This window comes from Sabethes cyaneus, chromosome 2, assembly GCF_943734655.1.
Source record: "Sabethes cyaneus chromosome 2, idSabCyanKW18_F2, whole genome shotgun sequence".
In the NCBI taxonomy this organism is placed as follows: domain Eukaryota; kingdom Metazoa; phylum Arthropoda; class Insecta; order Diptera; family Culicidae; genus Sabethes; species Sabethes cyaneus.
Window position 1 is genome coordinate 220276229 of NC_071354.1, and position 17195 is coordinate 220293423.

The 17195-nt window shown below is 38.5% G+C and overlaps 3 protein-coding genes across 3 annotated transcripts; 2 read left to right on the forward strand and 1 right to left on the reverse strand.

The window, feature by feature from the left end:
• The first annotated feature begins 6989 nt into the window (after positions 1-6989).
• Positions 6990-8153, forward strand: LOC128737236 (general transcription factor IIE subunit 2). The gene is made up of 3 exons (XM_053831833.1): positions 6990-7148; positions 7212-7310; positions 7376-8153. The coding sequence occupies exons 1-3, from the start codon at positions 7087-7089 to the stop codon at positions 8100-8102; spliced, it is 888 nt and encodes a 295-aa protein (XP_053687808.1). The 5' UTR covers positions 6990-7086; the 3' UTR covers positions 8103-8153.
• Positions 8154-8631: 478 nt separating this feature from the next.
• On the reverse strand, positions 8632-9851 carry LOC128737152 (transmembrane protein 50A). The gene is made up of 3 exons (XM_053831721.1): positions 9537-9851; positions 9325-9456; positions 8632-9073 (listed from the first exon to the last, which is right to left on the reverse strand). The coding sequence occupies exons 1-3, from the start codon at positions 9624-9626 to the stop codon at positions 8810-8812; spliced, it is 486 nt and encodes a 161-aa protein (XP_053687696.1). The 5' UTR covers positions 9627-9851; the 3' UTR covers positions 8632-8809.
• Positions 9852-15372: 5521 nt separating this feature from the next.
• LOC128737306 (transmembrane protein 267) lies at positions 15373-16805 on the forward strand. Its single transcript, XM_053831922.1, has 3 exons — positions 15373-15505; positions 15882-16190; positions 16244-16805. Exons 2-3 carry the CDS (start codon positions 15906-15908, stop codon positions 16604-16606), a joined length of 648 nt encoding a protein of 215 aa, XP_053687897.1. The 5' UTR covers positions 15373-15505; positions 15882-15905; the 3' UTR covers positions 16607-16805.
• The last annotated feature ends 390 nt before the right edge of the window (positions 16806-17195 follow it).

The following is a 17195-nucleotide window of genomic DNA, read 5'->3' on the forward strand; positions in this document are numbered from 1 at the left end:
GAATATAAAATTAATGTTGTTTGTTCTTACACTGTTGATTATTCTCTCATTCTTTTTTAAACAAGTTTTAGCTCATGATGTTTTGAAGTTGGGATACCAAACCAGCAACAGTGAGTAAAGTGCATTATAAAATAACATCGATTTAAAAAAGTTAAAACATTTAAAATCTAACATCGTTAAGCGACGTTTGGTAAAAGTCACTAAAAATAAATTTGAAATCACATTTAACAAAAAGTAGTACCAGAATAGTGATGATTTCTCCCACTGTACCTAACTTCGGTGTGTCGAAAGCTTTGGCAATTAAACCAAATTCTAATCCACGAACATTAGAAGTGCATAAATAAATACAAATCACCGATAACTTTGGGCTGCCCGTGAGATCGTAAGCGAATGTGAAAGCGTTCCGCCGCGTTCTCGACGCTCGACGGAATTGGGATTCCAGTTTGGTCGATAATATCGCTCCTGGAAGAACGACGGTGGTGCACCGTCTAGATATTAAGCCCTGGGGGAAACACCGTCTGATGCGACATGTCGTAAATGATTCTACCATGAGCTGTCATGCGGCAAAAACCACGCACGAACCATTCCGCCAGCAGCTGTTGCGGTTTCCACTTTGCGAAAAATGAAGAAATTTATTTTCCACCAGCTGCAGCGGGTAGAAAGACATGATGGACACTTTGATGAAGTGTATTAAACGTCCGCTCTGTAGGATGATTTTATGTGCTCCTTATTTCAATTATCTGCACTGCATTCATAGCACCGGATACATAGCGAAAAATGTAGGGCAATAATCGCTAACGTGTCCAGACGTTAACAAAAAATAAGCTCCGACCTTACAAAACCATGTTTTGGCCTGGCAAAAAGGAATCGTAGAATGTATTTTTACGTAATTAATTGACCTATTCCAAAGGTACTAGCCAATTAACTTAATAACTTCGGACGATTGGACCAAGAGTATCTTTTGAATCAAGTTTCATACCAATTTTTTTTTATTCTTAAATTAGACTTGATCTATTTAGACTGGACTTCTCACAAACAGGGATCCATATAATTTCGGACCATTAGTGGCTTCCAATCACATACAAACATAAAAGTCTACAATGAGCTACATTATTTCATATTAGTTTCCTCTAGCAGCATTGTTCAACAATGCTCAAAATTTCTCCCTTTTTCAACCGATTACAATCAAAGATAATTGAATTCTTTTGCTGTTTGGATACGTAATTTTATCGAAACAACGCCAATACAATAAAACTAATCCAGATGGTGCGCACCCCAGTTTCTACCCGGTGGTGTCCGGTGATGCTATCCGAAAAGGTTAACCTGTAGTAGCTTATAGACGAAGCAGGTGATTGGAAAGAGATAATGAAGGAAGATATACCAATTTGCTTTCCTTTCCGAATACGTTATTTTGTTTACGTGCATAAAAAGAATTCGCTTGAGTTGAGCCAAACCCGAACGCAATAAACGTCCTCCTCTGAGAAAAAAAAGCCCATACATAACTGTTTCAAATCTACGCTAAAAAATTGCTACAAATTTAAAAACAAGCTTCGGCCGGGGCCGACTGGGAATTCTCAAACAAAAAAACTATGCAGGGTTTTCTGTCTTCCCGTTCCTTGCTTCTATATTGTAAGCTATTTTACTATCATCGATTTTGCCTACAACTTATCCACTGCACTGTAGCCGAAATTCACGACAAGTCATTCTGGAAAACTCAATACAAATTATAGTAACGAGTGCCCTACGCCTTTATTCTCCATTTGGGCCACTCCAAATTGAGAAAAAATTGTCAGAGGCCCTAATAATCTGTCACAGTCAGTCTGTCTGTCAAATTATTTTCAAGCGCCTTGGTAGAGTTCCTGAATTAATGAGAAGGTTAGGAAAAAGCTCCATTTAATTCCATTAAAACCTGTTACACACGTTCTTAGCACTCGTCTTTCGAAAACTCCGAGCACTCGCAGGTCCTACGCAATGGTCCGCGTTGGAAGAATGTGCTACGAACGGTTAAATTCTTGTATTTGGCGAAATCGATAAGATACGGGTCTGTATCATTGGTCAGTCAGTGTGTGCTGAACCTTCCAATCACCAGATTGTATTCCTCCTCCTAACCGAAGTCCTCGATGACAAACTTGATGTCATGTTTTGGGCAGTGATCGTATTCACACTCCTAGTGCTCACCCATCCAGCACACCCCTTGCAGGTTGCAGTGTAACGACGTTAATCTTGCGGCTCTTCAACACATTGGAGAGTAATTGAATACTTCTGTGAATGTTAGGAGATCAGCAGTACCCAGAGCCGTCATTATATTGTAGCGCCTTTGGCGGAAACCCAATTTGACGCTCCCTCGTTCCTTAAATCAGTGTTCCCTCCAAGTTTATCATTTTTTCCAATTCACTCCTTATCTAATACTTCGCAGTACTTAACGCATGTATTGGAAAAGTGAACTAACTTCACAAATTGCAATCATAAACTAACAACAAATTATTCTTAAATCCAACGTTTTTAAGTTTCTATAAAAATGCTTCGACGCTCTGCCCTGCCAAGTGCCTTTACCGGAACCATCGCTATGGCCGATCAAAGGATAGACGTACAGAGACGTAGATTACAGAGGAGCCGAGACATTCAAAATCCGCAAAATTTTGAAACAAAATGGAGAGTATCATCATAAATAAAGGTAACTCTCCGCTTTCGTTCAAAATTTAGCGGTGTTTGAGTGTCTCGACGCCTCTGTAATTTATAGTCTCTGTAGATAGACGTCGGTATATTATTCAACTCTTTCGTGGCCTGGCGATCAGCTCCCTCACCGTTTTGGTCACAAAATTATTGGAATAAATGCTCCGTTTGAGCTTGGCCCAAATATTTTCTATTGGTTGCAGTTGGAGGACAGCCGGTTCAACGCCACAAGCGATCTCTTGGCATGATGGGCCAAAGCCAAGTCAGGCCGTTCGCTGGGCGATTGCCTGCTACTCAGAGACAGCCAGCTTCGACAGACACTTTCGCATAAACATGTCTATTTTGGCCAAGTTCTTCTTCACCGTTTAACCGGTTGGTCCGACGTTTCGGTCCAAGGCGCGGAACGATGAGATCACCTTGCTCTCTGTCTTCAACTTCAGCTTCTGCTGCACGATAAGGTCGCGCAGCACTGCCGGACGACCGGAACCAGGTTTTCGTTCAACGCTTTCGCCTTTCTTACGGGAGAGGTTGTAGTAAATGCCAGTTTGGCTTTATTCAGCGGATTCGAAGAGCTTCACCATGTGCAACTTGTTCGCTCCGGAGTGGAGCCGGTAGTACGAACAAAGCATCGAGCGTAGTTGTTGGACTGTTTTCGTCATGGCTGCTGCATGCAAATCAGCTGACAACATGGCATACAAAATAGCTTTTTTATGCATGTGATATTGCTAATGCTTTACTGAAATGCACGCTGTTTTTGGCGCCACCAAGAGCTAGCGCCCTTGGCGGGGGCCATTTTGATCAACCACACGCTACGGTGCTGCGTACCAATAATTCATATTCCTACCTCCACGGTGTATCCGCTGGAATACGAATCAAGGGAAGATTGGGAACCCTATCCCGGTGAGAACTAGGTCGTATAATAACTGCGAATGGAAATTTTTTAGTGTTCCGGAGCGTCCGTTTTTCATCCTATTGGCGGATCGAAATGGCGTCTGATCTCATTGTTAGCGGAGATCGATCATCGTTCTCGTGCCAGCGTGGGACTCTAACCAGAGCGCACTGTGCAAAAAGAACGGACTAGGAATTAGAAACTCGTGACGCATCCGCCAAATAGAGTAAATCTGGTAATTACAACATCCTCCCCCGCGAGTAAAGCGAAAGCGTTGAACGGAAACCTGATTCCGGCCACCCGACAGTGGTGCGCGGCCGTTACATGCACCAGAAGCTGAAGATGAAGATCGAGTGCAAGGTGTTCTTATCGTTTCGCGCCTTGGGCCAGGAGGTTGGAGGAATCGGCTAAATAGTGGAGAAGTACTGCGTCAAAATAGACATTTTTATGCGGAAGTGTCGACGCTGGCTGTGTATGAATAGCATGCAATCGCCCAGCAAACGACTGAAGGTCCTGGTAAAAACATCTTTTCGGCGAATTACGATGTCGCGATCATAATGGGTGCCGAAAACTACTTGGGCGGCAACGACTGGCAGAGTACCGAGTACTTTACGTCCTCCACCAAGAAGATAAGTGATGCCGTCAAGTATGTCTTTCCAAAGAAATTTCTTCTGTGGCTGACGATCAACGAGAAGAGAATGTTCAAGCCGCTGTCCCAACCAACTCTCCCAACGTTCGCCTAAAATTTTTAGGTGAAAAAGCCAAGCGATCGCTAAGGCCACGAAACAGTTGAATAATATTCCGACGTTTTTTTTCTGATCGACCATCGCGAAGGTTCAGGTGAACCGCTGTAAAGTTACCTGGCAGGGCGTCAAATCATTTTAATAGATGGCTTCATCGCCATCTGAAATTAGTCTTCTTTTTCAATACATAAGTTAATAACAAAGAATAAAGGACGAATACAAAAAATATGATAAAATTGGAATTCCAATTGGAATTCCTTAAGGAACACTGATTTGGGAAACAAGGGGGCGCCAAATTGGGTTTCCGCCAAGGGCGCCATAATATCACGCTTCGACTCTGCTCTAAATTTAAGGAACATTAGTAGAACCAGAACTCACAGAAAACAATAGAATTGGTGGGTCCTAAATTTATAAATGTACAAATATCAGTGCATTGAGCTTGCTGACGTTTGCCGCACGCACATATCGACGAGGGATTTGTTGTTGCTGTTGTTAGTTTTTACATTGATTTTACACGTTTGTTTTTGTTTTCCCACAGTTAGGGTAATCAACCTATTTTGGACCCCATCAGCAGCTGTACATAATTTGGACACTTCCATTTGATTTTGCTGTAAGTGTCCAAATTATGTACAGCTGAACGAATATACACTATAGTTACTATATATATAGTTCGGCGGATAGAAAATCGGGAGCCAAATAAACGTCAAAAGCGGAGCCAAAAGCTTTTCAAAATCCAAAATGCAGGAGTAATGTTAAAAAAATACATTTTATTTTCATAGAACTAGTCATTTTCAACACCCGCCAGTGATTATTTTTCGTAAAAACCTGCACATTTCACCATAATTTCAAATTTAATTTCATAAATCAGGGATGCCAATTCGCCTGGTTTTCTATCCGCCGAACTATATATATAGTAACTATAATATACACCGGTAAAAAACATTCGTTTGAGTGAAAAACGATAGGTTTTTGTAGCTTTTTGCACTGGGCTTAGCAAGCTCTATGTGGCATCGCTGATCCATGTTACATCAAATTCATAACGATTTTATGTGTAAATTTTTTGTTTTTTTGTGTGTAAAATTTTTTGTGTAGAATGTAAATTTCGAGCAGCGGAAACACCGCCTAGTCCAGGTCGCTAGAAATACTCACCAGTAAGAGATACGCGGAAACTAAAGCCAACGATTTGGCATCAGTGTACAAAAACTTCCAGCACTTGCTGCGGAGCAAAATGCTGTAGCAGTGTGACTTGATTGTTTTCAACATGATCCGCTTCTGTTTTGTTTACATCAATTTTGCACAATAGAGCGATATATCTTTCAACTTAATCAGTGTAAAATGCATTGCGAAGCTTTATACACACTGTGTCCAAGTATAATATTCAAAGTGCGTGACAATAGCTTAAGTAGATTTCATAACTATTTCAATACTTGTTAATCAATCATTTAAGCAAAAAGTATGCGTGTTCGACTGGCTCCCTTTTGACAACTCTCGCTGCTCGATTGGCTCCCAAGATGGCTGCTTCCGCGTATCTCTTACCTCTGAGTATTTCTAGGTATCGCCATACTAAAATGTATTTAAACTGCCAAGTGCGTATTCTCGTTGACGTTGCTGCTGATATTTACGACGGGTTTGAGCCAGAAAAGGAGAGAGTAGTATCACGTAGTATTTTCAATTGTGTTTTAAGTTTTATGTACCCGTATTTTGGTAATTCATAATGGGATTTTCTGTAACAGGAATGTGAATGCAAGTGGCGCCGCGGACTGTAATCAAATTGAGCAGTTATTTAAACGTGAACGAGGAAGGGGCGTTACAAAAACTTACGCAGGTTCAGCGCCCTGGCTTGGATGTTAGTTCGTCAGTGCTTTAATCTGAACGAGCTGTAATTCATATTACCGGAAGTTTACGGTAAAGATACAGTGGACCCCCGTTCGTTTGAACGATTCCTCATGCAAACTAACGAGGTTAGTTTTTAATTTGAACAACTGGCAACCCTAAACATGCTGGAACTTGAGTGAACTGGTCGCCCTACTCTTTGTTATTGTTTTGATGGTTTGATTCAGTTGGAAGTTGGAAATAGCGAATATTTCATTCTCCGATTGGATTTCTATCATAATTGTTGGGGAAACGCAATGTGAAACAGATTTAACACGCTAGATCGGTACAAACAAATCGCGTTTATGCGCATTGTCTGCATAAGCAAATGATGTCATGTTGAGAATGACATTTGAACCATTTTTAATTTGCACGTCGTGCAAACCAACGGGGTGCAAATTAAAAAGTGTTCAGATTAAAAACGGTCAAACGAACGGGGGTCCACGGTAATTTGATAATTTCATATGTCATTTCGGTTACACACCTTTCCGTGACGGTTCCGCAGAGATCCGCAATGCGCATGTTTCTGATATTTTCGTTAGTTTTTGTGTGATAAAAAATTAGGGAAAAAATATTTTATGCTTTTATTTTAACATTTCAGCAGCGGATTTCGTTTTCGTGAAAGTGTGAAATTTCGAAATCTCATTATATGTGCACAAAGCGGTTACCTGCGTATGGTATTCTTTGATAACTAGACTCACACCTTTGTTCGGAGTACTTTGGTGTTGTTGTTTTTTGACAGTTTGACATCGCAGTTGCTGTTGCTCAGAGATTTTCTGCTACTGCTTAGAATTTAAAGTATTTTGCTTTAAAAAGTGACTAAATTAAAAACATCTCGATTAAAATTGACCCTTTGGTATTTTTAAATTAAACTGTTTTATTACCGCCTAGTAGACAACCAATTCTACTATGGATCCAGCACTTCTCCGAGAACGTGAGGCCTTCAAGCGACGGGCCATGGCTACGCCATCGTACGTATTCAATATTTTTCTATGAATGGGGAAGTGGATAAATTCGCTAATTTTTTTCCACAGCGTCGAAAAGAAGGCCCGAACTGAACCAAGTTATGCTGCTCCGAAAGATATCAAGAAACCACGACCATCCATCGCTCCACCCAAAATCGATGCCAACAAGTAAGATTTTGATGTGTTAAATCTGTTGTTCTGAACATTTTGAGTAAATTTATCTCGCTTTGCAGTTACAAAAGCATGTCCGGAAGTTCACAGTACCGTTTCGGTGTGCTGGCAAAAATAGTAAAGCATATGCGGGCCAGACATCAGGAGGGGGAGGACCATCCGTTAACGTTAGAAGACATCCTGGACGAAACCAACCAGCTGGACATTGGATCCAGTGTCAAAAGTTGGCTTCAGAGCGAAGCCCTTCGTAATAACCCGAAAATCGAAGTCACCCCAGACGGACGGTACGTGTTTAAGGCTGTCTACCGAATCAAAGACGGAAAGAGCTTGATGCGATTACTCAAGCAGCACGATCTGAAAGGATTGGGTGGCGTTCTGCTGGATGACGTTCAAGAATCGCTTCCGCACTGTGAAAAGGTGCTTAAAAATCGCGCGTCGGAGATTATTTTTATCACCCGCCCCAACGATAAAAAGAAAGTATTGTTTTACAACGATCGGACAGCAAATTTCCACATCGACGAAGACTTCCAAAAGTTGTGGCGAGCGGTAACGGTGGACGCAATGGATGACGCCAAAATCGACGAGTACCTGGAGAAGCAGGGCATCCGATCCATGCAGGATCACGGTCCAAAGAAACCAATCATTCCGAAACGGAAGAAGACGCAGTCCAAAAAGAGGCAGTTCAAGAAGCCCCGCGACAACGAACATTTGGCCGATGTACTGGAAACGTACGAGGACAACACGCTGACGCAGTCCAATTCGGTTCAGGAGATCAAGCAAGGAAATTGATGCCACTAAGTGGAGGACGGCTGTGCTTTTTTGATTTCAAAAACTTGAAAATAATAAAGTTTTATTGGATTTTTTTTTAATAATATCGCATTTTCCTGCTAATTCTTAGAATTGAGAAATGCATCCCCAGATATATATTGATTACAAATAATCTTACAGATCGAAAAAATCGATAGGGCCGTTTACTTTTTATGAACTGTGAAATTATGTCTACAAATACAACCTATGTTGAGTGTCAATCTTTATTGTATAGGGTAAGTATAATTTATACACATTTCAAAATCAGAATTTACCATTATTAGCAATACCATTTTATTGACTTTCATAGAATGAATCTGATCCAAGCATATCGAATGACGTGGACGCATTTAGAGCTACTGCCACTTACGCAGTTTGATCGATTCATGTTTTTTTTTTTGTTCATCAGAATGTCTATTTTAATCGACTTATCGTACTATAAACTATATATTTTGAATCAGATTAATTACAGTAATTTTGTTTGGGATAAATAAAAAAAGGCGCAACCAAACTTACTTTTAGAATGTATTTTGGGTATGTTCTACCCCCACACGAAGGAAAAAATTTACTTGTTGATGAATAACTTACCGGAACGGAAGTAGCGCTGAGTGCAAAAAAAAACAAGCCGAACGTAAAAAAATGCCTAGCACTTCACCCTGACGCTACAATGTATGTAGATATTAATTTGCTTAAAAGATTCCTGCTGCGTACGGATCATCGCTATGGCGACCAAATTTATAGATCAAAGAGGAAAAAAATATAAAGATGTTGTGTACCAGAAGGGCATAGCCAGGACCCTTCTCCAGTTTGTCAGCGTTGACGGCAAACTCCGCTATCATAATCCAGATGGCAGCGATGATCGAAGCAAACCCAAGCACGAAACCGATAAATAGAAACACCTTGATACCGCTCTCGCCGAGAACACCACCTGTATAGGCCGCACCACCATGGAGCTGGAAATAGTAATATCGTAAAAAAATGAATATACAATCGAAACAGTAATTGAAAATGTATAAACAAAAATCAAAGAAATTATAAGTTATAGGTAGTCAGAATAGCACACTCTAATTAATATCGTTATCCTATGCGTTAATAAAGTATTGTAAAATGTACATCACCCTCCATATGAATTCGAGAGCAAATGTTGTAAACAAAACAAAGTGCGTTTTACCCCGCGCAGACTACTGTTTTGAAAATGACTCACCATTTCGTTTGAAATCGAATTAACCATAAAGAAGCTAATAGTGGCCAGAATACCGCAGATGTAGTAGGAAAAATCCCACGATTTAGGATGAACCGCTGCTGTATCGATCGCAATCCACCATCCGCTGAAGAACTGCAAAAAAAATTCAATAATTCAATTACGTTGCAGGTAGTGCGAAAAAAAAGGTACAACGAAAACACCAAATTGTTTACCAGAAAAGACGCCACTACTGTCGCTACAATGTTTCGCCTTGGAACATTTTCAATCCAGTACGACTGTCTGATTCTGTCCATGATCGACATTTTGAAGAGATTTTTAACTTTGCGAGTTACTGACGAAAGATCACTGTTTATAGACTGATGTTTTGTTTACTCGTTTGCGCATAATTTTTGCCACCGTAACCAATGCCAAAGCAACAGCACAAATTCCGCGAACAAAATTATTTCACTTTATGTTCGCTTGAAAGAGATCCTTTACTTTTTCGACTTTTTCACATTCGATAGTTCAGTCCTTTATTCAGCTTATGCCATTTCTCTATCACCCAAACAATGTGTCAACAAAGATGAAAGTCATGTATGACGTTTCTTGTTTCAAAATTTAAATTGATCCTGCGCAAAATGCTGAAGGGCACTATACACACAAAATTTTAACTACCCAATTCTGGGCTGAATTCTCAACGCGCTGGCAAGACTGTCACCTGCATATACAATTTAAAGCGGGGTACTAGGCGGGGTACGCTGCTGAAAAGTAATGCGTAAAAAGATACACGGTAAAAAAATATCACGTTAAAGTGAAGTGATTTGCCTTTGAATTAGCACTACTTGCCAAACATTATAATTCGAAATGAAAATCTATTGAAAATGAGTCAATACAAAGTACGATGAAACCAATAGAAAATCACTTCAATTTCGAATGTGCTATGTTTTAAATTTTGGACTGTCAAATGAATTGAAAAAGAAAAAGCATGATAAAACTTAATTTGTTCGACAAGTTAATTTCTTATATTATATTAAAATAATGTGTAATATAATTTACCATAATGAATGATATTAACATGTTATCCATGATCACCGATAATTAAACTGGATTACAGTTTGGTTTTAGTTTCTACTGGGATGGCTAAATATTGTTGAACGCCACTGCGGGATTCATGTCCGTCTCCATCGGATTCCGTTTCCGTAATTCCGTTTACTAAAAACATTTAATTTAATAATTTCTACTACAGAGATAAATTCACTTTACTTACGCTCCAGAATATCAGTGATTTCTAAGGAAAACATGGTTTAATCTGCTAGTTTTCTGTCTCTCTGCTGACTACTATAAGTTGCACTTTCGTTTCGCAAGCCTTTGACATTTACGAATTGCAAAACAAAATTCAATTTTAATGGATGAAAACAGTCATGCAGATGGTGTATTCCATTAAATACTTTTCAACGGAAGATCTCTTTGTTAAAAAATAAAAATCTGTTGAAAATCAATGCTAAATCACTTCAATTTGCAGTGCGGCGTGACAAATTGAAGCAAATGCAAAAGCACTTGAAATAAACGTGACGATTTTTTACCGTGTAGGACAAGAAATGCTCAAGAAATCGATAGGCAGATAAACGCAAAGCTAATGAAGCCCATGCGACTCCTACATTTGGCTGTCCGAACTAGGAAAATGATGATCAGTTACAAATTTTCGCTGGACGGATATACAAATCAAAACATTTTTTATTTAAATCTCAGTAAAATGAATATTGCGAACATTAAATTTTCTGCAGCGGGCTAGAAATCTTATTTACTAGCTAGCGCACTGGTGGTTGCAAATGAAATGTGTACTTAGGACAAGTAAATTGATATCCGGATTTAGTTTAGGTGTGTATGGTTATGTTTATAGGTGCGGGACCGAAAAATTTAGATCCAGATATATTCATGAAAGTGTTCTACTTAATTGTTTAAGGTAAATTTAAAGGTTTTAAGCAAAATTATAACAATATTTCATCCAAGGCATGCTGAATCAATGTCCTTATTGTTTAGCATTTATTATGTAATAAAATTTTAATAGTTTTAAACAAAATGCAGGCAAATGAAAAGTATAGTAAGTATATATGTTATTTTCTAACCCAACCATAACATTTGATTGATTCCAATGTGCGTATTTTTAGAAAAACTTCAAATTCGCTTCTGATGATTTTAGTTTTCTATGTGTTTTGACAGCTTGAAATAAAAATATCATCATTTTTACCGCGACACCAACTACTTGTCGAATGAAGCTTTTGTTCACCTATTTCGTTTACGATTTCTTAAGCAGTACGCACTTCATAAGAAATATTATTTCACGTTCAGATGGCGCAGTTTTACATGCAGGTGAATTAAAACGTCACTTTTCCGTACGGAATAATATCCGGCGCAATTATTACCACAAGAAAAAATGACAGGTGGTTGCTTGCATTGGAGTTGTCAAAATTTCTTCGGTAAATAGCAAGATTTTTTCTTGAGCTGTTTTCTTTTCAACAGCGTACCCCGCTTAAGGCTGTAAACAATTTCGCGAAATTTTTAACTTTTTGGTTAAAATCTTGTTAAAATTTGACAGTACGATGGTTTTTCTAAAATAACCCTGCTCGGGAGCATGCTTAGTTTTAACCAAGGGGTTTCCAACAGCATTGATTACTACGCACCTTTGAAAAAGTTAATTTTGATTACTTTACTGATTACCTCTGATTACCAGTAATCAATCTCTTGTGATTACTATAAATTAATCTTGATTACCAATGATTACTTAAGATTACCATTGATTACTCTACTGATTACCATTGATTACCTAATTAATTCGTAAATGATTACAAAAGTAATCTCTAATTACTACGCACTAATACGCCTTACTGGAAACCCCTTGGTTTTAACCAAGTTCTGAGAGCCAATGAGATATGCACAGGTGAGAAAGAGAGCTTCGATGCGTTTCACTGATTTTTCGCTGCATTTTTTTTACATTGGTGTGGATGCTTATCGCATAATAAATTTGTTCAAGCAACCCGGGTTGAAAGGAGATGAATTTTATCTATCAAATAAAGGCAAATGAACATCAAAAATTCATCCGATTTTAACTCGGACAGAATAAATAATATTTTCATCCCCACCTTATATGCTCTCATTGAGCAAAAAAACTATCAATCCGTCAAATATGAAATGGTTCACATTCTGAACTGATTTTAATCACTCAAGGAGAAGTAACCATCGAACTGTCAAATTTTAACTAAAAGTTAAAAATTTCGCGAAATGGTTCACAGCCTATAAGTGAAGCCAAAATAGGGTAAATTAACCGTTAGTGGACCAGTTAGTGCTTGAGTAGTTTTCTTCCACGAATTATTTTAAACTGGTAACGCTAAACACGCAACCTGGGTGGTACTTATAATACGAGTAACTTTCGATTAAGCCTAAAAAATATCAATTTTTGTTGTAAATCTCTATATTTAAAACATTTTTTAAATCAGATTGGAATGTCCGTTTTTTTCCTTATGGACCTTGTGGTTTACAATAGGATAGGAATTCTAGTGTATTTTGTATGAAGAGGATCTACCAAAGGCGACATTTCGCATTGTTATCCATAAAATGGACCCTCACTTGTTGAAAATTTCGATTTTAGGGAAATAATCATTAAATTCAGCTAAAATGTTATAAACTGTACTGTGTGGTATGTGTGGTTTGACTGTTTCATGTCAAATATCCTCGAAAATAAGAAGCACAAGTTAATAAACGCAGTAATTGTACCCGAGGTCCATTATAGGTAAAGGGTCCACTATAGGCTAACTTACCCTATCACGCTTAAAAAATTTGACCCACTTTTACAAAAAACATGCGTATTGCTAACACAATTTTGAGTAACTCTTACTCCTTTTATGAGTTCAACGCAGAAGCTCATTAATGAGCAATATTTACTCAAAAGAGAATGCCATTTCACCCAAAACTGAGTGTACTTACACAAATTACGAGCAAATTTAACTCAGTTATGAGGTCGGTATAAACTACTCAGAATGCTAAATTGCCAAATTACTTATATTTTTGGCCTGTTCCACTTTTTGGTGAGTGAGTCGGTTTTAACTCATTTTTGAGTTGAAACTCACTCATTTCTGAGTTAATCTTATTCATTCGTGAGTTAAATTTTTTAAGCATGTACACTCTTAAATGATTCTACCTGTTAATTGGTCGGATTTAGTTAAAGTTAGGTTGAAACTACTCAAAAAATTGGTAGTAGGAACTTAAAATTGCGTTATTTGTCATAGAGAATAATTCAATTATCGGTAGCAAGTAGCGAAAATTGGTTTAAATTTTTACCCAAAGTTTGAGTTTGTACACTTTAAGGGCATTTTGAGTAGTTTCAACCTAGCTTTAACTAAATCCGACCTTTTTACAGGTAGAATCATTTAAGAGTGTAGGGTCCAGAGGTCCAAGTTGCCAGCTTGCTTTTCTGCTATATTCTTTAAAGCCCTTTTCACTCGGATACGTTTAGTAAACCGATGGCACAGACAAACAGGCATAACACTCGTTTTCCATTCTTCGCGCCGATTAAACCGTCATTTCAAATTTGGGCTTAGTTGAGAATGTCTCCGTTTTGGTCAAAGTGGCGTCAAAGTCGAGGGATACTCCTGTTGCTATTTAATATTTGGGAATGTCGATCATAGATGGTGCTAGTGTTCAGGCTAAATGTGAGGTACGATAATTTTTGTTGATTTTTCTTCCACGAGTTGTTTCTGTTTGTCTGTGGTATGTTTCATCCTATTCCAAATTCAAGCACATATTTTGAAAATTTAAGCCAGCGGAAGACGAAACTCATTCTGTACCTTGGTGACAAAGGAATGCATCTCTTTTGTTTACTGTTGTTGTTTGCCTCATTTTCAAGCACCAATACACACATAACTGGAAAGGTCTATTAAGCTTGTTTATCAGCTTTTGGGAGGTTTGCAAAACTTTATGCAGCTTGGATCGCCTTAAATCAACCCGTAAACAGCCATTGTTCTTGCAATTCAGCTACCGTTGTTACTTGGGTATTTTCTAAAATGTTCTTAGTGACACCGAGCATTACCAACTTTTGATATTAACATTTTAAGGTGAAGTATAAATAATTGATTTGGAACGGGATGTTTGGAGAAAATTACCATACGTAGCTCGTGTTCGCAGTATGAATAGTTCTTACAAATTAATCTGTGCTGGCAGCGATACGATTTACGGTGGTGGCTTCAGAAAACAATCAACTTGCTAGTCCGTTGATTTTCGTATACAGCCTGAATTCGTTAATTGGGCCACGACTGCACTCTAGCTGCTATGTGAAGTAGTAGAGGTGTGGAACAACGTACCGTTTGTTTGTGTTAGCAGCGCAAATAATGTAAACAGCAAGGGTGACGTCAATCTCGCCCTATTCTTCTACGGGCATAAAAAAAGCATAAACATTGTGCCGTACAACGATGACACTAACACACCTATACTTTTTAGCATATTACGAACACAAACATGCCGCGTTTGCCGTACCTAAGTAATAGTGTACATGGCTCTAGCTGATTCGTTAATTGGGCTGACTGACAGTTGTTAGAAATTTCTAAACTCGAAAATTCCATACAATTTTGACATTCAAGTTGTCACATAGCCCAATTAGCGAACACCCAATTAACGAACCGCCCAATTAACGAACCACCAATTAACGAAACTTTGCTGTACTTTTTTAAATAATGCATATCCATACTTGTATACCCTGTACATAATTTACTTTGAGCTTTTACACCGAATTTGAGCACGATTCTGAAGGGGCATACCGGAGTGACGTATATTACGAGTACGTGTACCTATTTTGAAACTATAAATACATTATGCGCCGACGGACATTACATCAGAAATTCGCGTACTTAAATTCATCAGATAATCGGCTCAATTGAATTTCGATTAATAAAAGAAATAAGTACAAGACTGAGATTTAGTGTATTTGTCCTAATGGTTCTAATCATATTACAAAATATATAAAATAGAAGCTGTGGCTATAACAGGTAAAGTTACTCCCGCATGTTTACCTGATGTTTACAATCGGTTTCGGTTTGCATTGCTTGCACTTGCGACTTGCTTTCTTTGTTTAAACGAGTACTGATTCAGAGTACGGGGTAAACCAAAATTTAAAAAGTTCGCAATTATACGTTAAGTGTATTCTTTCTTACAGGTACGTTTAAAATTGCTTATTTATTTTCAATTTTGGTACAAATTAAAACCTGACCTAATTAAATGGGCTTGGAGAAAGTAAATCTGGATAGACTTTCTACGTCACGTCATACGTACCACAATTTCGTCACTCCACGTATAATTTAATTTCTGATAATCATTGGTAATTAAATAAATAGGACGTAACTTTAACTTCGTGTGCAGTGCTCTTACAGTCTACTTGATTCAATAAACTGCAACTTGTTCGTAGAGCATTTCTTGATTACTTACTTAAAGCTCATTTTCTGAAACAAAAATTATTTTTTAAACAATAAGCAAACTTCACTTAAAGTTTATAATCAGTTTTGTAAAATCAGGTACCTTAAATTATTTTTCAGGATCTCGCACTATGTTTAGCCGAAATGTCTCCAACGCTACTGTTGCTGCTAAAACATGCTCTCATGTTGCTGGTGTGTATCGCCGGCGACAAGCTGCCGTTAGTAGTCCAGAAACCCCATCTACTGAGAGCAGTTATCGATAATGCTAGTCACGCTTTCATAGGTCTGATAGCGACCGAAATAGTCGTACATCACTACAAAGACCAACTGGCGAAACACCAAATGTACGGCCTCATAGCGACCGGCTTCGTACTTTCCTCCGTAATAGATCTGGATCATTTCATCGAAGCGAAATCACTTCATCTAGAGGTTGGTTGAATTTCTTAAAGGTTATCAACTTTTAATAATTACCTCTATTCTAGGATGCTACCAGCCTAAATAGACGACCATTCCTTCACAATTCCTCAATATTTCTAGTGCTTCTCGGTTCCATCATCGTCGCAGTAGGCCTCCAGCAACACGTGATACTGTCACTCTGGTTGAGCGTAACTTTTGTGGCATTTTTTACCCACCAGCTGAGGGATGCCATCCGGAGGGGATTTTGGTTCCGCGCTCCTTATCTCGACTACAGTACGGCTCCGGTGCTCTATTGGGTTTATCTGACGCTTACGCAGCTCTGTCCGCATGCGCTGATTCAGCTGCTCGCGATGCAGGAACGCAGAGGACGATTCTTACCCGTTATCGATGATCGTGGCGTAAAGTATAAGCCTTTGGATGTGGTTTAAAATTAGGATAAAACTTTTGAAACAGTACAGAGTTATCTGATTGATTTTTTAAGTATTACAATTGACGTTGATTTTTTGATAGCTTTTACCACCGTGCCATTGTCACTCATAATCGTTGAATATAATCGATAGGTGTGAGTGTGTTTGTTTAGTAATCCCTTAAAACCAGAATGGATCGATAAATATAAATTTTGAAAAACGAGATAAGACTTAAGTAGTGTTGTTACCTCAAATCCGGTACATTTATTTTCTCAGGTACCATACAATGGTGTTTATTTGATAGCGTGATAAGAGTGGTAAATGCAAGTTTTTAAATAAACATATGTTAGAAGAAAGCTCACGGTGATGACGACGCAGCTGTATTTATTTAATTTTACTGCAAAAAACTGGAAGATCGCTACTATCGTCCGTGATAATTCTAATGTGGCCGATGAGTTTCTTAGAGCTAGTAGGATATCACGTGTCTCCATCGATCGATAACCGTCTCAACATACATAAATCGGCTTCAACCCGTTCGAGCCACGTTGGGCCCCTCTATTGCTGGTGCCGGCGAGGTTCTTGAAGAGAACAGATTTCACTGCACAGTCGT